We start from the raw sequence: 21,168 nt of genomic DNA on the forward strand, positions 1-21,168 counted from the left end.
CTCCCCACTTTGTTTAAAAGGAACTTCTCCAGAAAACATCACCCCTCTGGTTTTACAAAGTAAATTCTTAAGGACACATGATAGCCTTAGGCAGAGGGAGAAAAAATTATTTGCGGGGGGGGGGATGCTCCACACCCCACAGGTAAGTCTGTGAGGAAAGGAACATGGGGGAGGGGCAGATCAAGGCTGCAGCAATAAGGGATGGAGTGGGGCAGGGGCCAGGGAGAGCGGGGTGCCAGCCAGGCTGGACAGCAAGACAACCAGAGCCCAAGCAGCTCATCCAGGGGCATTGGGGGGGGGGGGTCCTCCCGTCACTGCACACACCCTAGTGGAGGCCCAGGGGGCACATGTGTGTGGGGCAGAGATGGCGACTGCTGCACACCACACCCCTCTGCCACAAGAGCCACACCATACCACATGCATCCCACTGGAGGGTGGGCAGGGGGCGCAGCGCTGCACCACTGCTGGGACAGCTGCAGCAGGGAGCAGAGCCCAGCACACAGCAGCAGCTGCCCCCACCCCATGCACAGATTGGGGGTGCATACCCCCCTTTGGCTCCCAATCATGGCACTTGAAGCCCCCCATGCCCCTGGACAAGCCACTTGGGCCCTGACAGTCCTACCACTCACCTTGGCCAGGCCTGATGCACCCCAGCCCCTGCCACTTGCCCAACTCCCTTCCCCACTGCCAGGGCCCTGATCTGCCCTGTCCCAGCCTGTTTCCTGAATAGATTGATATTTACCTGCCAGCAGCCAGTGATCCACATGCCGGGCTCTGATCCTGGCTGCGTAGGTGCCCCTCCCCATCCTTGCTGCAGCCATCCAGAGCCCACGGCCGGGCTGCCTTGCAGCCCTACCTACTGCCCCACATTTGGGAAAGCTGAGCCCTGCTAGCCCACCCGCCCCCTTCCACCGCCTATGATGATAGCAGTTGCTTGTTGTGCACACATGCATAACCTGGGCATCCATAACACAACCAGCCCCTGAAGGCAGTGGTGACACTCCTTAGCGGCCACACTAGTTTGCTAGTGTGGTGCTTTGCCCTCTTTCCTGCCATGCCTTACTGTAAAAACAAACAAACAACTCCCCCCAACCCTCACTGCCCTTTGGGTACTCTGTGGTTGCAGAAAGGCTGATGGACATCACCCTGACACAAACACACACTCGCCAAGGTGTTAAGAACTGCTACTGACTGCCTTTGTTGCTTTTTGGCAGAAGCTACAGTCACTGAGACACTGAATATCTAGACAAGGTCTGGCCTTTGGATTCTGTCTCAATGGTCTACAGGGGGGATGGTAGACCTTGGGCAGCCTCCACTCCTCCATACTGTAGCCTAGGTGTATGTGCCGAAGGTCTTGATGTGATGGTTATAGGATTCTGTACAAGCAGATTCATTAGGCATCTGACGTGACCTCTTACATTTACACTATGATCAGAGGATTGACAACTGCCTAATACATAATAAAAAATATTATTACAATATATATTTGGGAGACTTCTCTCAGAAACCTGGAGTTTGGCCTTAGGTGCCTCCTACAACCACAGCTGTGCCTCACAGTTAGAATAGCCAACATAAACTACTCATCTTCATGACGACTCAGCAGAGGTCCTTCTCTCTTCAAAACTGGGGCTACAGGAAGAGGACTAATTTTTATTATGTGCATTTATGACAAATTGCTATCCTCCCTTTCTGTTCTCCCCCCTCCACCCAGTTCCCAATACTTTGTTAGACAATTCTAATTTTTTTTTAGCCATTTGTGATTTGACATGCAATATTTGCATGTGTGAAGTCAGCGACACTGGATATCATTGCAGATTTTCATTTCAATTCAAACTGAACTTTAATTTCAAAGGGTCCTAGGCAACAGCCTTCAACAGTGAAGCCCTCATGGAAACCATCCAGGATCTGTGAATTCAATTCTTCTTTCCCAGCCCCTCACTAGTTTCATAGCTCCTGTTGTTCCAGTAATGACCTAGAAGGACATAGTTTAAAAACAGAAAAATGCTGCTCTTGTTTTTTGAGCTTGTAACTTTGATGGAAACACTTTTAAATAAATATATTTAATATACAGTAAATATTTTAATATCTTTTTTTAACTGCCTAGGACTTCATGGTTGGATTTTCTACTATGCAGCCCTAACACTTGGTGACTTTGGGGAATGAGTAGTGTGCCAGTGATCTTCCAAAGTCACACTACTAAGAGAGTTGGAGGGGTGTCTCAATGGAACAGTTCTAATTCACTTAGAAGAAGGAAGTGCAGCACACTTAAAATAACAAGCAGCCATATCACAGGTGTGCAACTTTATTTAATGTTGACATTTTTCTTTAGTTTGCATAATTTCATGAACTAAAGAATTCTGCACCTGGGACTACTTGCACAGGATGCAAAGGCTGTCATTGGATGGAATAGACAGCATTATAACAAACAACATTGCATTGCAGGATTTTCTTGTTATCTACAATTAGTAAGTTACACTAATGCCTGCCAGAAGCTATCTTGCAAAGGGGGAAAACTTCTGTAAATGTAATTTCAGTAATAATGCTTCTGAGTTGTAGCAGTGTAATGTAGACCATAGTACAGTGCCATATCTGCAGCCTTCTGTATTCATGATGGCTTAGCTACAGCTTCCATTACAAATCCTATTTGTCAAGGGTTTAAAACCTGGATGCATTCACTTGCATCAGTCTGAGAGTTGGCATTTGACATCTTCTCTATTTATTTTTAAGAGTGTGTGCTATTTTAGCTAACAGAGCTGGAAGTGGCCAAAAAATACCACTCTTTTCTCTTCAAACCCATAAAGATTTCAAGACTAGTAAGAGACTTTGGCTAGGTACAGACATTCAAAAAGCTTGAGGCAGAATTGATTTAAGTTGCACTGTTTTCTGTAAGCAGCGTAGTTTAGATCGGTAGTGAACAGAACACACATTTACCTTTTGGCAGGGGGGGCTTGCAGGCTGCTTATCTTAGACTGGGTTCTGCCATTTTTAAATCAGTCTGTGTGCACCAAACTTCTGTTCTGTTATGGGTTTAGACCAGTTTTTGGTCATTTATTCTGGTAAAAATGTAATGTCTGTACCTGGCCTTTAGCTCCATCTACAGCTAGGTGGAGTCACATTTGCAAACCTGTACTATTATGCTTGGGAAAGTAACTGAGTGCCTTTTGATTCTGCCTGTACAGTCAGAATCAGAGCTACTCTTGTGACAAAGGGTCAGATCCAAATATGGATTAAGGTGCCTAAAATGCCATAGGAAGTAGTGGGAGTTCAGGTACATAACTATCTTTTTGGGGCATAGCCCAGAATGCCTGAGAGGGACATGCAATGGTCACCTTCTGTTCTGCAGGCCCATGGGGGATGACCTACACCTGCTCCATCCTGTTGTGTTGATTCCAGACTGCTAGCTGGGATAGGGAGGGAGTGTGGCCATGTGGCATTTCAGGAGCCAACAAAAGTCCTGCTCTGCACATGGGAGAACCACTGAGCAGTTTTTGATCAAGCCACCATGCCAGCCACCTGAATAAAGCAGTTTCTAAAAACTTGCTAACCTGGCTTGATCATGATACTGATAGGAGAGTCTTTCATCATAAAAGAAATCCAGCCAGGGAATGAGCCTCCCCAGGAACCTGATGGCAAACTAATTCTCTTTGGCTCTTAGAGAAGACTCAACAGAGAGGACTAGTCAAACCTTGGAAATCTGGGCCAAGACTCTATTTTCACTTAGAAGTAATTATGAAACTAAGTAAAGATACACAAGTCACCTGTGGAGGATACTGGGAAGACAGTGATTGCTGAACTGCTGTAGCAGAAACCTTGTGTGTTCCATAGACAAGTAATGCTGTTTGCCTTTGAGGGAAGTAGTAAAAAATAAGGTCTACACTGCCCTTTTGGTAGCCTGGGCTGTACTTGGTAGAGTAGCTGTCTCCCAAGAAGTTGAGGAATATAGCATGCTGGCTACCTCCATCTCCTTAGCTCAGCTGCAGTGTTTCCTCTTCTGGCCCTCTGCTGTTAATAGACAAGTTCAGCTCACATGCATCAGCCCTGTTACAGGGGTATAGGTTGTAGCTGTGCTGGTCTAAAGACATAGGAGGACAAGGTTCTTTGGGTAAATTTAATATCTTTTATTATTTTTCCAGCTATTTAAGTTGGTCTAATAAAAGATACCAGATTTACCCAAAGAGCCATGTCTGCCTCAGCCCTGTTAGGTGTCTGACCTCATTACACCTGGAGCATCACATCAGTCTGTCTTTTCTGAATTGCCCAGTTGCTGTGGAATAGTTGAGTTTCCCACACTTCATCTGGAAATTCCCCAAATACCATAGTTCTCACCAGAAGGCCTCAGATATTCCCTTTCAGTGGTTTCACTTGAGATTCTTCTGTTATATGCATCTTCTCTCTTATCCTGGATGAAGAGAATTCAGGATTTCTTAATCCTTTCATGTCTCATGTGCTGTGTGTGGTGGGAGAGCAGTGGCAATCTACGCTGCTCTGGAATTCAGGATTTTAAGCAAACCCACTGGCAAGCTCTGGCAGCACTCCTAGTTAGGTCTGTGACATGTAGAAAGTCATTGCTACTTCTGGAGTGTCTCTAGAGAGCAATGGACAGAGAAGTTTTGTCCTAATAACAGCTGAGTAACTTTGTAAAGGTTACAAGGTTTGTCCATTACGTTTGTGTAATGGTTGTGTTTGTCCCTAGCAAAAAAAAGAAGCCTACAAACAGGATCTGATAGGTCCCAAGTACTGTGAGATCTTGTGTTTATACCTTCTATCAAACTCAGTGCAAAACATACCAACTGAAATGAAGTCTGTCCCAGCTAGGTTCATCCACAATTTATCTGTAAACTGTAAAGCCGCACACACGTTGCAAAGTGTTTAATAGATAGCAGCTGGAACAATGGTGAAATACTTATTACCTTCTAGCTTTCCAAACACAAGGCTCAGAATCATATCCCTTCTCCTGCTGAGTGCTCTAAACTTATGTTAACCAGACTGTCTAGAGTTGTCTTGATGGAGTATTTTTTTTTTTGATAAAGCTTTTATCAGATGAAATACTCTCAGTTGAGGTTGAATTCTGAGTGGTTACTCAGAAGCAATGAGGAATCTGTTCTGACAAGCTGGTCTTTCCTATTCTAGGGCTTTTGGCCAAGATGATGTGATATATAAATAAATGTGATATAAATAGATATATATTTATATATGTATAGATATATATGAATAGATAACTATTTCTCTATATATAGATATCTATTATATATCTGTGATATAAATAAATGGGATAATTGGCCTATAGTTACCAAGGTCCTCTCTCCTTCCCTTCTTGAAGATGGGCACAACGTTGGTTCTCTTTCAGTCCTCAGGGACCTCTCTGGAGCACCATGAGTTTTGGAAGTATCACCAGGGGTTCTGCGATGACTTCGGCCAGCTCTTTCAGCACTCTTGAATGAAGTTCATCCAGTCCTGCTGTGTGATGGTTCAGGCTTTCATGAATTTAGTGCCACTACCTTTTTCCCCACCTGTCCCTTCCTTATCCTGACAGGAGCTGCCCTCCCCACACTCCCTTCGAGCATGGGGCAGGGGGCCAGAAGCCTGGCAGGCACTGCCCCCCTGCCCAGGCAGACCAGGCCTGGGGCCCTGTGAGTACTGGCAAGGGGATTTAAATCCCCAACCTCCAGTGTGCTAGCCCTGGGCTGGGACCTGGCCACGCCCCCTCTGCTGAAGTGGGGGTGGGGGCAGAAAGCCTTGGAGCTTCAGTCCCTTCTCTGTGGCAGTGGCTGGGAGGCATGTTCTAGTACCCTCAGGCTTCTGGCCTGAGCCACTGCAGGCATGTGCCTGCATTTCCTAAATCAAAAATGAATGTCTGTTCATTTGCTTCTCAGTTTAATATCTGCAATTTAAACTGACCTGCAAAGACTGAATCGAGTCAGCCTCAGGCTTTTTGACTGTCTGTTCTTAGCCCTGTTGTGTTGCTGAATTGAACTAGTTTCCAGTCACTTACACTGTTTTATGTGTAATTTCTGTCCTTGGCCCCTATGTTCCAAACTTTATGTTGAGCTGGCTTGAGAAATATCTTAGTTTGTTCTACAAAAATCAGAAAACTAGCTGCTAAGGGGTTTGGCCTACAGAGAAAAATCTTTTCTCAGTGGTATTGAATTACTGTTTGTGGTTAGCATTTGGCTAGTGCAAGACTTAGGGGTATTTATCTGTAACCCAGCTACAGAGACTCTGCTAAGTTTCATGTAACTACTACTTTAGTATGTTACTGACCTTGATGTGTAAGCCTGTGATGAATTATAAGGTGGGCAAGAGAATGATTTGAAAATATGGTGTGGACATGAATTTCTGATCTTTCCAAGTTTGAAATCTTCAGTCTTAATTAAATATTAATGCTTGCTAGTCTGTTTTACAAGTGACAAGATACATTAGATCACAGAGTACTAGACTGTACCTTACTTTGGAAGAGTTAATTAGTACAGTTCCTTGGGCAATTTGCAAAAGTTATTTATGAGGGCAGGGAGGTTGAGACCCTGAGGTCTGCACATGGACCAGGGCTTCACGATGCAATATTAATTAAAGTACAATACTTTCAAGAATGCAGGTTCTCAAATGACTTTTCAGTGTAAATTAACTGAGGAGAGGAAAATACATTGTTGTTAGATTTTGGTTTTGCTGCAAAATTTTGTCCTGGAGTTAAATATTTTCAAATATCAGGACTTTAGTCCAGTGTTGTATTTCCAGACATTCTAGTAAAAGGGCCTAATAAACTTGATGTTTTTGAATGATACTTAACAAAATGCATCTGGCCAACTTCTGGGGTGTTTGAATCCACAGGTTAAGGCCTCACCTCATTGGTGCTTTCATTTAATTTAATAGAATCTGAAGCTCTCTGAGTAAAACAAATCCAGAAACTTAAACTTTATGGTAAAGGGAAGAGGGGGAGCCAACAATTCTTCAAACAATATATAGACAAAACTGCCACCATGTGGCTTGACAGTGGTGATGCAGTTTCCAGATGAACCAACTCTTACATTCCAGGGCTAGCTAAAAGTGTGCTATCACTGAGGATAGTACACACATTTATTTTTTCTTAAAACCAAAGCATAAATGATTCCATGACTTTGTAAATCTGAAATGCAAGCAGGCAGCTTGTAGCAGCTTAAACCTTTTGCTAGCTATTTGCAAGTATGGCCCAAGCCATTCATTTTGCTAATGCATGACATTCAAAGAAGCAAAACAGATCTACTAATGTTCCTTCAGTTATAACAGTGTAAGGACCACAGGTAAGGGATTAGTTGGCTAAGAGCACAAAACAGAGCCAAGAGCTTAGGATTTAAAGTTAGCAATGCAGTAGAAGCTGGAGTGAAAAGAGATTTGAGTGAAAAGAGACTGTGGCTAGGGACAGACATAAAGTAGTTTAAGTGATCAGAAACTGGTTTAAGCCTGTAACAGAACAGATGTTCAGTGCACATAAACCAGTTTGAGAATGGCTGAAACCGGTTTGAGATAAACCTGGTTGAATGTAGTATTGGACTTAACTGATTTGGCTCAAACTGGTTTATGCAATGTCTCTCCCAGACCCCTTGCTGGTTTAAAATAAGCTAGACTCCCCCAGCATCCCAGCATGTTCCCTGGGCTGGGCAGAGCTCTCTGCTCCACAGCAGGGCTGGCTCCTCCCCTCTGCTACCTAGTTGTAGCTCCAGAGACTGCAGGCTGCTTCCCCACTCACCTCATCACTCCCTGCTAAGCTGGAATCCCCCCTTCTCCTCTTCCTTGCTGAGAAGGTGCCTGTGTATTAGCTAGCAGACCACCTGCTGGCTAGAGTCCCTGATGAAACAACAGGTAGAATAAATAGGTAGCTGGTAATGTCCTTCTGTTGTTTCCTTAATTGGGTGATAAATACTGTTATCAATTCCCTGCTGGGCTAATCAGAGCATCCTGCCAGGGACTGGCCATGCCCCCTCAGCTCCATGCTGTGGAAGGAAAGGAGGGCTGTTCTAGTGCCCCCCGGCTTCTAGCCTGAGCCACTGCAGGCATGTGCCTGCATTTCTGGGATGTCTGTCCAGTTATCAAACTGATTCAGCCTAGCCAGGTTAGACTAACCGGCAAAGATGGAATCAATTCAGGCTCAGGCTTTTTGAATGTCTGTCCCTAGCCTGTATGTTTGCAGTTTGTGAGCTGTTTGTTCTCAGTGGACCAGTACTCTTACATTTAGGAGTGCTTCTCCTTCATGAGTAGTTCCACTGATTTATATGGGGCTTTTTCAAAATTAGGTATTTCTATGAACAGACTTTGCCTCAGTAGGTCTGGGACACTGGGGGAAGGCTACAGCTGAATAAAACAATTATAGCAGTGATCTCCAACCTTTTTTGGTCAGAGATCACTTTTGGAATTTAAAAGGAACCAAAGATCTATCCCGCTCTCTCCCTCTCCCCAGCAGGTAAGTCTGCGGGGAAAAGTGGAGGGAGGGGAAAGGGCCATGGGGGGGGGGGCAGGGATCGAGGTTAGCCCTACTCTCTTCCTCACCACTGGGGCCTCGATCTACAACCCCAATGGAAGGGGGAGGCTGTCCGTAGCCAGGGCAGGGGACAGAGCCATGAGCGGCTCATCTAGACGTTGTGGAGAAGGTGGGGCACACAACCTGGGAAGGCACGGGGGGGGTGGCATGTGCCCCCAGATCTGCACGCAGGGTGGGGTGGGCTGGGGCCAGGGCAACAACAGTGTTGGGCTGTTTCTGGGCAGGCTGCATTCAGGCTGGGTGGCTGCAGCAATGGAGCTGGGAGCAGGGCCATGGGGGGGGCATAGCCCCCCAACCCCCACTCCCAGTGGCACTACTGAGTGCACTGCAGGTCAAGCCTGGTGGGAACAGCCCCAGCACAGCTTTCCAGCCCATAGCTGCAGTCTGCCCTCCCCTGCACCCACCAGCCCCTGGCCCCCATGTCCTTGGGGGAGGAGGGGCAAGAGGAGGGGAAGGCTGTGCCAAGCTGTTCCCTCTGGGCTTGGCCCACATTGTGCTCAGTCCTGGTGCTGGGAGCAGGGGTTGGAGGGGCTATGCCACCCTTCCTCCCCTATGGTCCTGCTCCCAGTGCTGCCACTGTAGCCACCCAATCTGAGCACAGCCCTACACTGCCACTGCCCTGGCCCCAGTCTGCCCTGCCCTGCCCCACAGGCAGATGCGGGGGCACATGGCCCCCCCCCCCCCCCCGTGGCTCCCCCTCCCTGAGATGCTCATGGCTCTGCCTCCTGCCTCACCCTGGCTCCAGCTGCGGGCTGGGCTTTGCACTCTGAGCCCCGCTGCACATGCCCCACTGAGCCTCCCCTGCCGATGGACCTGCTAGGGTTGGGGGGGAGGGGGGGTGCATGCACGTGCTCAGCCCCCACAGCCCAGGATTGACTTCAACAGGCTCCAGGATCCACTGGTCTATCCCAATCAACCAGTTGGTAACCACTGATTTATAGCATGACAAAGACAATGCTTGCTTTGTGGACAGAAAAAGTGCCCTCATTCATCCTTCAGAGCAACACAGAGCTTTTGAATCTACTGTATACAACTTACGTAAACACAGTAAGCAGGTACCTCATCCTTTGGGTTTGTACAATAATAAAAATGGATGCACCTACTAAGAGTGAAACACAAGCTATCACACTTTTGCTTCATTTGCCTATGAATTCAAGCTCACACTTAACTTATGGGCTTCTGCTGATTTCATGAATCATTAAAAAGTTTACCTGTAGTCTCAAACATAGAATTGGTCTCAACATTCAGCCACTGGTGATCTCCACACTTATGGAGGAATAATAAACTGCACAACAAAAAAAAAGAAAAAAGAAAAAAAAAAAAGGTATGACTGGATCCACAGCAGAAATGGATCTGTGGGGGAAAAATGGCAAATACTGATTGGTGTACATGAATGGGAGACATATATGAAGTAAGATATATGAAGTAATCATTCCACTGTATTAGTGCTGGTACAGCCTCAGCTAGAGTACTGTTTTGGGCACTACATTTTGAGGAAAATGTGGGAGCCATTGGAGAGAGTCCAGAAAACGTGACCCATGAGGAAAGCTTGAGGAGTAGGGGCCAAGGGAGGGGAGAAATAGATGCATAATAACAGTCTTCAAATATGTGAAGTTATTTCAGAGAGGAAAGTTATAAACCATTTTCCATGTCCTCCAGGGATAGGACAAGAAGTAGTGTCCTTAAACTGCAATGAGGGTTAAGTTTGACATTAGGAAAAACTTTGTACTTGAAGGATAGTTAACTAGAAGAACAAGTTAGACAAACATCTATCAGGCATAGTTTAGGTGTAGCTGATCCTTCCCTGGGGTAGAAGGGTCAAGTAGATGACTATCTGAGGTCCCTTCCAGCCCTAATTTCCATGAGTCCTTGAATTTTGAGTACTCACATGTATAGGTGTCAATAGCCTCAGGTGTGGCCAGTTAGTTGCATATGAGAGAGGCTTCAGCCTTTCCTTCAATTTTGCATGAAGGAGAAATAAACAATCCAGTTAGAAGATACATGTAATTTTATTTTCATGACTTGCAAACATCCTGTCCTGGGACACAGCAAGGCAGCTGCCAACATTCAGGTTTAAAAATGCCCCTGCTTTAAAAAAAAGCATTTGCCAGTTTGTTTAGTATTGATGTTACTGCACTGCTAGTGATACTAGATCAGAATGTGCTGCTTACTTGAGGCTCAGAGGAAGGAGTACTGGCAGAATTTATGGTATATGATAGCTTACCACTTACACACTTATCATTTTTCATGTACTAGATCGGGGTGGCTAACCTATGGCATATGTGCCACAGGTGGCATGGGCAGCCTGTGTGTGTGACACGTGGCAGAGTGGGGAGGGGACAGGCAGCACAGTGGCAGATAGGACAGGGAGCTGAAAGCAGAACATCAGATCAGGCAGGGAGCACAGGTAGGAGACAGAAAGCAGAGCACCAATTTGGTCAGGGAGCAGAAAGCTGAACAGCAGATCAGCTAAGGGAAAGGGAAGGGATTGAAGTGGCATTTGGGGAGGGTGCCAGGGCTATTTGTGGCACACCTGCCAAAAAGGATGGCTGCCACTATAATAGGCTATACAAACAGGCCCATTGATAGATCATTTCTCTTTCAAAAGAGTTCCACAATAGAAGACAAATAATTCACAGGAGTTTTAGAGACTTTATTTATGTATAAACAATTTAAACACTTTGCCATAAATTATCTTTGCCTGTCTCTATTCTTTGCTTAGCAGCAAATTAAAATTAATATAAAAACTCAATGAACAATTCATACATGTATATTACAAAAAAGTTCTTGTACCAAAGTTCTTATTAGACTTGTTTTTTTTCTTTTGTGGTGACTGTAATGTGATTGTCTCAGTTTCTCGACCAAACAAACACACTAATAATTTTTAAATCTGAAACAGTGATTGTGCCTTCTGGCTGATGTATGTACAGGGTGATCTGAAGTGGTGCCCATTTGCAATAGTGTAACACAATGCCCACAGCTCTACTGGAACTGATACCAACAAACTACTGAATCTAAACAGACTACACCCTGTAACTGTGTTATACTGTCCACAATGGAATCTTCAAAGACAAACAGAGTATGAAATTTATTTGTAGTGATTTATAGCCACCATTTTGAATTCAACTTTACACTCTGCCCTCTTTGAATAAATTAAACTTCAGGCCAGACAAACGCAGGGTCTGAGTGCAAGTGCAGAATTTTATGTTTTAAATATATTTTTCTTTACTATTTCCAGTGCTCTCTCACTTGCGTTATCATTTTCCTCCAGTTGCTACACACAAATCACCCCAAAGTCATGTTTTAAATGCACCTGTATTTTGCTTTAAATGAAAACCTCTTGAATATTTATCAAACAAGCAGTCTGAATCTTTTTTGTTTCATCAGCTGGTCTAGTGAAGGTGGCCCTCTTGGATTTCTTAAAGTTTGCTCACATGTGAATGGAGTGAGGTAATATAATATGAGGCCTTCTTTTTTATTTTTCTTTTTTTTTTCTTTAGACCCAGAACAAGTGGGTAATATTTTAGGGGTACTTTTTAATTTGTATGGTTAAAGTTTTCAGTCTGGCTTTAGTCCACTTCAGGAAGTGGTTTTTAATCACTTCAACAGTAGCATTTAACTCAAAAAATGTGAGCTTTCTTGCCACTTACTATCCCAAAGTAGCTCAGCCTAGTGCCCCTGTTTAGGTCTTCATCTCCTTAGGAGAGGAGATAACAGTTGTGACTACTGATTCATCCAGCAAAGGATGACAGCAGGTTAATTTGTTACCTCTTTCCCATTTCATTCTGTCTTAAAAACTGGATGTTGCTGCTACTGTCTGCTAGCTCTGGGTACTGCTCCACTGGAAGTACATAGTATCCCTCGTAACCTTGAACCCTTCCTGTGTTCAAAAGTTGCTGCTTCTCTCCGTCCGTCCATAAGCGGCTGCCCTCTTTGCCATCCCGCACCTTCTGCTGTTCTTTGGCCCATGCTGATCCCAAGGCTCTCTGTCGAGCCTGGTCTAAAACTCTTGCCTTTTCTTCATCCAGTGTGTCAGGGGTCAGTCCATAGCGTATGTTAAGCAGTAGAGTAGAGTACTGGAATTCAATATTAGTAAACCTTCGAGTCCTTCCATTGATAAGGAGGGTTGGTTGGGAAACTGTAACGTTTACTCCACTATCCAGTACCTTCCGCCCACTGGTCATTGCCAGGGTGACAAGGTCACTGTCAGATGATCCAATCTTTACAAAGTAATGAGTATCCTTTCCCTCAATGCTGTAGTGCATTTTTTCCAAGTAGTAAGCATTGTTAAGGACAGAGGCAATTTTTCTGCTGTCTTCTGTGGCTATGCTGGAAATGCCAGTGGTTACACGGCCTTCCTTTACAGCAAACATGATCCCTTTCCCAATAATGGGAGTGGTTGTGGCAAACCAGTGCCCTGCTTTCTCTCTAATGTTGGCATGTAATCGTTTAGAGATGACCTGTCCCTCCAGGGCCATAAATGCTTGATTGTGTCTTTCTGTTGTCTGCTGGACTCCAGTAATTAGCTGCAAGAATAAACAAAGAAGACAGAGACTGTTTGAAAATGTTGACTTCAAAGACCTGTTTTAAACCTTATTAAAAAGATGAGTGACAAAGTACCGTGAAAAACAGCAAATGATAAAAAGTGCCATTCACGCTGTTGCTTCCTGCCTACATATTGTACAAAGTCATATACTGTACAACTAAAGTGAATAGTGCATATACATATTATAGGATCAAAGACTTAAGAAGGAATAACTGCTAACAACTGATGTCAGAAGTTGGCCTAGTATTTATTTGCATAAGTAATTTCAAATATATTTTTGTCTTGTTCTGATGAAGTAATAAACATTAGTGGATAACAGTTTAATTGCAGTACCAAAAAACCCCCAAATGTCAAATAAATTTTAAAAAGTAACACTTTCTCCATATAACATTGGGAGTAAAGCTCTTTTTTAAACAGTACAGTCACTACAAACCAGTTTTATTGCTGTACACCAAAGGCATAAGATTATGACAGTAGAAGTAGAACAGATGGTAAATTACAGCTCGAGATTTCCCTTGGATGTTGATAGTCAAACAGGAACTCAAGTGTACATGAATGAAGAACTAATGATACTGTATTTCATTTCACTCTTAAAAAATATTTTTTCTCTACCCTACATACCTTAGACACTATAGAAACGTAAGACTGGAAGGCACTTCCTAAGGCATTAAATGCAATCCCTGCTACTTCAGGCACCGCACCCTATAATCTCCTTCCTAAATTTAACAAACTCCAATTTACAAATGTTTGTTTTTTGGCCAGTACAACTCCTATTGGGATCCTGCACCAGAACCTCACTGTTCTGGCAGTTAGGGATTTCTTTTATTTTCTAACTTAAATGTATTCTGGGCCAGTATATACATCTTTGCTCAGTGTCTTTTAGCTTGAATAATTCTTCTCCCTCTTTGGTGCTTACTCCTCCCCTTGAGGTATTTCTTTTTTTCATGGGATGATGCCTGTATGCAAGGTAAAATTGGCAAAATCACTGTAAGCCCAGCACAAACTGCTGCCTACCTGTCCGTTTTCACATGCTTGACTCTCTGACAATTCATATGGAGGAGGTACAAAGTACATTTTTGCTCTAGGGAAACCAGGAATAATGTTGCTGAGCTGAAATCCAAACATCACCAGCCAGCTTTTCACATCTAAAAATAAAAAAATAAATGAGTGAGTGAGAAAGAGATGTGTATCTCAGGGATGCTACGGTTAAAATGAAGAGCTTAGAGTTTGAACTCAGAATTTGTAATCTTTTTTTATTTGCCAGTTCCCAGAACCATACTGTTCCACAGTGAGCTGTTACAAGAATGACTACTGTAAATTCATAGAAATTGCTGACTAGTGAGATATGAGGTCTCCAGTAAACCCAATATCTTTGAATCCTTTATCACTAAACATTTTCTGTACAGTTGCTCATGTCTGTCACTTCCTGCAGCTATACTGGATGTGACACACTTCTCATTTACTGCTTTGAAGAACACTTGGAAAATTCCTCTTGTGTACAATCTGGTTTTCCTCTTAGACCCCGCTCCTGCAAGATGTAAATGTTTAACTCTGGACACTAGCAATAGCTGCATTCAAGTCAATAGTGTAAAGCAAAGCACCTCTGTAAGTCTTTGCAGGATCAAGACCTTATCTGAGTTTCTCACTGCAAGTCTTTTGCGTATGTGCTCCAGTTTGAGCTTTGTGATGTTCTGTGTGTTGGTTCTGAACAAGGCAGCTCTGACTAATCCTGACTGCTAGATCTGCTTTAGAAAGAGTAAAGTATTTTCAGAAACCAGTTTCAGCCTTCATTTTCTAGTTTTGAAAAGGAACAGATTTAGAGTTATTCACATTTAAAAAAGAATAATGTTTACTGAAAACTTCAGTTTTCTGTCCCTCTTTCCCTGAAAAATGAGACTGTGAGGGAGAATGAATGTTTTTTTACTTTCTTAAAAAAAAAGTTTGTGTGATGTTTAAGATTGTGCTGAGCTGCTGAAGATTTTATTTTTGTGGATTTTTTAAAACATTTTAGCGATTCTTTTGTCCTCCTTGAAAAATTCATTAGAGATTCTACACCCATTATCTTAAAGATAATTGTACAAATCTCCCATTATATTATACCTAATTTATTTTTTCCCTATGGCTATCCATAAAGTAGGACTCTTAGTCCTTTCTATGGTTTCAGTTTGTTATTTCATTCAGTATAACATTACCTGCCAAAGAATTTACTTTAATTTTTCTCATCTAGCAATAAAAAGGAATCTCCCTCCACACACATTATAATAGTTCATTATTTTTCTTTTCTAATGTTCTTTATAATATATCATTACACAGCTGGAGGAATCCTCTCCTTTAGCAAAAACTGTCAACAAATGAACAGTTGACTGTAAATATGCATATAAAGGGCTGTGCATAAAGGAGGTTGTGTTCATTACTCATTTATGAAAATTAAGCTATTTATATAATGACTTCTTGTCCAAAGACATGTAGAAGCCCATGAGAGCAGCAAGTATCTTCATCACCATTATTATAGTATTATGGTGAAATGCATGATATAGAAGCAATTAATGTATCTTTCCTGAATTTCTTTTGTGGATGCATGAATGAAAATGATATAACATCTGACTGTAATAAAATCTCTTAAGATGAGACAGGGCACACTGGGCCAATGCTATTGTACTTGTCAGGTGCCTAAGCAATTTGCGATTCCATCCTGTTCAAGTCCTGAAAAATAGCTAATGTGACTAGTTTTGTAACACTCCATCATCGTGGCCTTAAGACTAAGTCACACAAAGCAGTGAGCAGGAGGGGGTCTATCTTCTGCATTAGCATTTTTTTAGCAACTCATACAGCAGGGTGAAATAAGCAAACGTAGGGTGTGGACACATGTAACAAACTGTTCCCAAATGCCACTGGCTGGGATCTAATTTACAGTTGTTATGGGTCAGAGGGATCCACAGATACAGTGCCCTAATGTTCCAAGTAGAACAATCACCTTTCATGAGTTGAAGCGCTGTGTCTCTGACACCAGGAGATGGAAGTGAGTGCTCTGCCTTATGGTGGATGGGAGGTGAGGGGTAGAAGAAATGCATGCATCCATGTTTTGGGGTCAAAGGGGAAGGTGATTTATGACTAGGGGTGTTTTCACTTTTCTGCTTTCCTTTCTCTCAACATGAAAGTTCAGTAGCCTGCACCTGACTGAACTCTGCAGTGGTCTTGCCTGACTTGGTGTGGCTGGGCTCTGGGGAAGGGTGGGCAGATTACTCTGAACCAGTGTTTTTGTGTCTTCAAGGGTTATGGGGCTTCAGTTGAGTAGGGAGTGAGGACACAGCTGGTTGTGAGAAAGACAGTGTTTACTGAAGAAGCAAATGCAAGGGAGCTCATTGATAAAAAGTGCTGACAAACCAGGACACGAAAAGGGGCGCTGGAGTTCTGGTCAGGCACCAGAGAGGCCACTTGCTGCAGAGTTGGGGGGAGGGTGAGGAACAGTACAATGTGAGATATCTGAAGGACTAACCAGACTTGTGTCATGGAACATGGCGTGCAGACAGAAGTGACATGCATGCTTGGCCCCCTGAAAGTGCTCTACAGTCATGCCAAGACACACATGCATAGCTGCAGAGCACTTTAAACGTGGTTGATTGCATGATACAATTAACTCTCATCTAATGAGGGATTAGATGAAGGTGCTTCAAAGTGGAGTGCCTTAGGGAACTTCTGTTCCCTAGGGTCAGTCTGTCACAATAACTAGGGTTGCACTGATGCAGCCCAGCCTCTGTGTATGCGAAGGGACGGGGGAGAAGGGATGAGGGGGAGCTGCGGCTGGGGTTTTCCTAACATGAGCTGGAGTAGGAATGGGTGGATTGGAGGGCCCCATCTCACAGCCCCCCTTCAACCCCCATCCCCCTGCAGCTCAGGTCGGGCAAACCACAGCCTACAGCTCCCTTCCCTCCCTTCTCCCCCATCCCTTCCTGCAGACGGCACCGGAGCTGGGGGGATAGGGGAGAGAGGAGTTAGAGGAGAGAGTCTGCATGCAGGCTCCTCTGCTGGATCAGTTCCAAAGTGGAGATTGATTCCCTCCCTCCCTCCCTCCCTCCCCACCGAACAGATGGATGTCTGTTGGGTTGGGGGTGGGGGGAGTCACTCTAACTCATGGCACTTTGTGTTAAAGTACCATGAGTTAGAGTAGGGACCTGCATGTCTGCCAGTGAGCAGGTCTGCTGAGAACTAACTTTAGATCAGATGCACCATTTTTAGGGCAATCTCAGCTCAGTGAACACTTGCATGCTGGGGCATTTAGATTGCCTTAGTGTGATTAGGGGGATCTAAGTGTAACACTTGTACATATGCAAAGGCACTTGAAGCACTTCAAATGTTAAATCTGTCCAGGGTCCCAGAGTATTCAGCCTGCAAATAAGCTGTAGGGCCTAAGGAATGCTATGCCTATAGTGTAGTTGTAGTCAGAAACAACTACCAATATCATAATATTGCTTTCCTTTAAAAAAAAAAATCACATTTCACTTGAAGTTCTAACTGCCACTAAAATTATGGCAACTCTTTGATTATTTGTTAAATGATACCTCTGCTTTAATTACCAGGTGTTAGAGATTTAACTTTGAAAGAGTTTCTCCTGAACATATCTTAATTACCTTTCATTTTAAAATATGTGTTAGCAGCTACTTCAAGTTCTGTGTGATTTTTACTAAGTGCCAAATTAGTACTAATTAAGAGGAGGTTACAAGTTTAACCCAATCCTGATATATGTTTAATCTAAATGAAAATTATTGTTTTTTGCATTGCAATGCTACCAATGTTCCCCAAAAGTTCTCAGTTTTTCAAAGGGAAACATTATTTCAAACAATAAGTTTTTCTTTTTAAAGCAGTACCAAAGGACACTGTTTGATATGAAAGCTTGAATGGGGGAGCAGTGGTTTAAAAGAATGCTAGTGTACAACCAGAGCCAAAGCCAGAGCCATATTTAAAGTTATCATATAATTTTGAGGCTAATGTTGGATGGACAAGGAGTCAAGAGACTTGAATCCTAATTCTTGCCACTCTCCTGTTGGGTGACTCTGGCAAATCACTTTCTCTCTTTTCTTTGGTTTCCTCATTTGTAAAACAGAGATAATTGAACTTTTCTTTGGGCAGGAGTTTGAGACATATATGACAAGTACTATATAAATGCTAAGAATTATTATTAGTTGGAAGTGATTTTCTCTTTACTTCACAACCAAGTGTGTTCTCCCTTTCATGGACTCTTAATTTGGGGGCAGTGCCTAAGAAACAAGTTTTAGGGATCAAGATCACACAGCCCGTTTCATCTTGTCTAAAGGGAAAGTGGTTCTATCTTAATGAGAGAAGGGCTCTGCAGGTGATAGGGACACAAGGGAGGGGGGTCCTAGGATGGAGAAATCTGATCAATTTCCTTTTCCAACACAAACTTCCAAGCATAAAGAAATTTAGTTTAAATATATAAAGAAAGAACTAATATGGAGTTCTCACCTGTTACATAATTCTTTAAATCCAGTTCATTGCTCAGAGGGTTGTTGCTCTTGAACATGTACAAGTTGAATGGAGCAGGCTCCTTACCGATGTTTTTCCACATTGTGTAATCAGGAGATGTCCAGCGCCCAGCCAGAACGTCATAGTCTCTCTGAGTAAAATGGACCAGTTTTGTCAGAGGATCATATAATCCTCCATGAAATCCAATAACTAATTGGAAGTCAGGGTTGGAATCATAATATATTTCTCCATATGCAGTATACTGAAGTTGCTTGATCATGAGGCCATTGATACTAAATACTGCCAAGGGTGTTCCTGTGTTATCAGAGGCGACATAGTATTCTTCTCCACTGCTGCTTTCCATTGCAAAGAGATGGCCTTGTAAATCATAGTATAACGAGGTAATCTCTGAATTGGAATGGTTATAGATGTGTGTTACTCTTGTTGGGTTGTGAAGATCAGCATAAAAGTACTGAAGATGGTGCCCCAGGTTAGTTTTACAAGAAGCCCTTCGCCCCAGTCCATCGTAACGGTACTGAACACTCCATCCACTTGCTTTGTTGTAAGCTCTTGTTAAGAGACCTTTGGAATTGTATTCAAATATATCTGAGCCTCGCTGGCACAAGAATCCATCATCATCAATTTTGTATGGCATGTCACCCAGACGTGTAATCCTGTCTCTAAGATCATAGCGTAGAGGCATCAATCGGACACTATTTCCTGGATTCAAGAGATGAAGATTCCCATTAAGATCATAACTATAACGCCAGGTTGGCCTGTCATTTACTGCCACACTTTGGAGCTGCCCATCTCCATCGTAATCATAGGTATATTTAGTTGTGTTGGCATAAGGTCCAAGTTTCAGTTCTCTCTTAGTCACTCTTCCCATGCTGTCATACTGGACTGTCATCCAGTACATGAGTGATCTGAACATTTCATACTGAACCTCTTTAATGCGTCCATGGGTATCAAAGTGTTTACTCAGTGTCATCACTGCGGTAGTAATGATTTGATTTATATCATAATAGATGACTCCAAATTTGCCAAAATGCTCTACTTTTCCAGAGATTTCATCATAACGGTAAAGATCAACTGGAAGAGGTGTCTCACTTATTATAGGCTTGATGCTAGCAATTCGAAAGCTATTATCATGATAGGTATAATCAAACCTCGCATTGACCATGCCTTCTTCAGAGAACCTATATATTTGTTTGTCAACCAGTGGACCAATTTTACGGTATCGAATTGTGCATGAAAACCCACCACTCTGTAAGTTCACCATTTTCAGGACTCCAGTAGTTTCATCATATCCAAAAGTAACTGCAGTACTGTCATAAACAATTTCAGACAACTTGGATAGTTTTCCATACTTGTAGAATACTTGTCGCCCAGTTCCTAAAAATGATGTTTTCAGAATCCTGCCATCATCACTGTAATCAAAAATCACTGAAGCATTGCTTTCAGGAGGATTATAAATATTCCTAATGTAGCCAATAGATGTATGAGTAGACATGCTGTGTCGAGCAACACTAGGCATGGTAACAGCGTGGAGCCGGTCTGAGGAATCATACTCAAAGATGTACTGCCGCTGGCTCTGAAGTAGTAGTACCATAGACTATTAAAAAAAAGATAATGATTATTTAATTTCACTATTTCTCACTTTCTTTTACTTTGTAAACTTACCAGGGAAAATATTTTTAGATTAAGCATTACCCAATAGGTTTTAATGATACATCAATACAAAAGCCATATTTAAATCTCAGGTTACAGTGCTGACCCACAGTACGAATATACTGCCAACAAGTCTGAGAAGTAAATTTGTCACTTTGAAAAAGGTTATCAACCCCAGCCGCATCTACACGAGACATTGACTGTGTAGTGGCCCGAGACTGCTGCACAGTAGTCTCACGTGGCAGAAACCATGCTGTGACACTACTGCGCATTAGTCTTAGGCTACTGAGCAGTCAGTGTCACAGAAAAGCCATTCATCATTGCTACTGTGCCGTAATGTGGGTTACTGTGCAGTAATGCAGGTTACTGTGCAGTAATGACTGCTCAGTCAGCCTCTCGTGTAGACACGGCCCCGAGAAGGAAATACAAGGAGCTGAAGTACATTGTATCAACCTCTTGGGTCTCTTAGTACTTTCTGTGGGAAGTGAGACTAATGTGTTAATTTATATCTCCTCTGGCAGTTGTAATTCACACTGATTGCTATAATACATATGTAGAAAAGTTAGCATAAAGAACAGCTCTAGCATACTTAAACAATAGTCTGGAGGAAGGAACATGACATGCAGTGTTTTTAAGTATTAGACAAACTTCCAAGATCAAAGTGTCTTAAACTAGGCTAACTAGAGATGAATTACCATATTTTCACTTAATAAATAATGATTAGAGATAAGTTATCTGCTGCTACTGGCTATTCTGCCAGGTTTAGTCATGCATTTTCAGTCTTAAAATAGTAAAATGTATCCTGTTAGTTTATGCTATTATGTGGTGAGCTATTCTGTTTTATGGAAATATTGGAGGAGCTGAACCACGAAGAAAGTATGTCCTTTGATTAATTGAAAAACGAGAAGATTCACAGATTAGGTACAAAAGAATTCTTAACTATTGGAACACTAAGGTTCCT

At 42.9% G+C, this 21,168-nt stretch overlaps 1 protein-coding gene and 1 long non-coding RNA gene across 12 annotated transcripts in view; both read right to left on the reverse strand.

Moving 5' to 3' along the window:
- Positions 1–1,859: 1,859 nt before the first annotated feature.
- Positions 1,860–7,980, reverse strand: LOC132243397 (uncharacterized). The gene is made up of 3 exons (XR_009454930.1): positions 7,721–7,980; positions 5,292–5,457; positions 1,860–1,972 (listed from the first exon to the last, which is right to left on the reverse strand). It is a non-coding gene; the product is annotated as an uncharacterized LOC132243397 (long non-coding RNA).
- Positions 7,981–11,141: 3,161 nt separating this feature from the next.
- Positions 11,142–21,168, reverse strand: part of TENM2 (teneurin transmembrane protein 2) — a 2,247,577-nt gene continuing 2,237,550 nt past the window's right edge. For all 11 annotated transcript variants that reach the window (XM_059733461.1, XM_059733468.1, XM_059733466.1 and 8 more), the window contains 3 exons: positions 18,537–20,151; positions 14,070–14,200; positions 11,142–13,035 (listed from right to left, as the gene is read on the reverse strand). In XM_059733461.1, the coding sequence (XP_059589444.1) occupies positions 12,274–13,035; positions 14,070–14,200; positions 18,537–20,151 (2,508 nt within the window). In that variant the 3' untranslated portion in view covers positions 11,142–12,273. The remainder of the gene's footprint in view (positions 13,036–14,069; positions 14,201–18,536; positions 20,152–21,168) is intronic.

Source organism: Alligator mississippiensis, chromosome 9 (genome assembly GCF_030867095.1).
Source record: "Alligator mississippiensis isolate rAllMis1 chromosome 9, rAllMis1, whole genome shotgun sequence".
NCBI lineage: Eukaryota > Metazoa > Chordata > Crocodylia > Alligatoridae > Alligator > Alligator mississippiensis.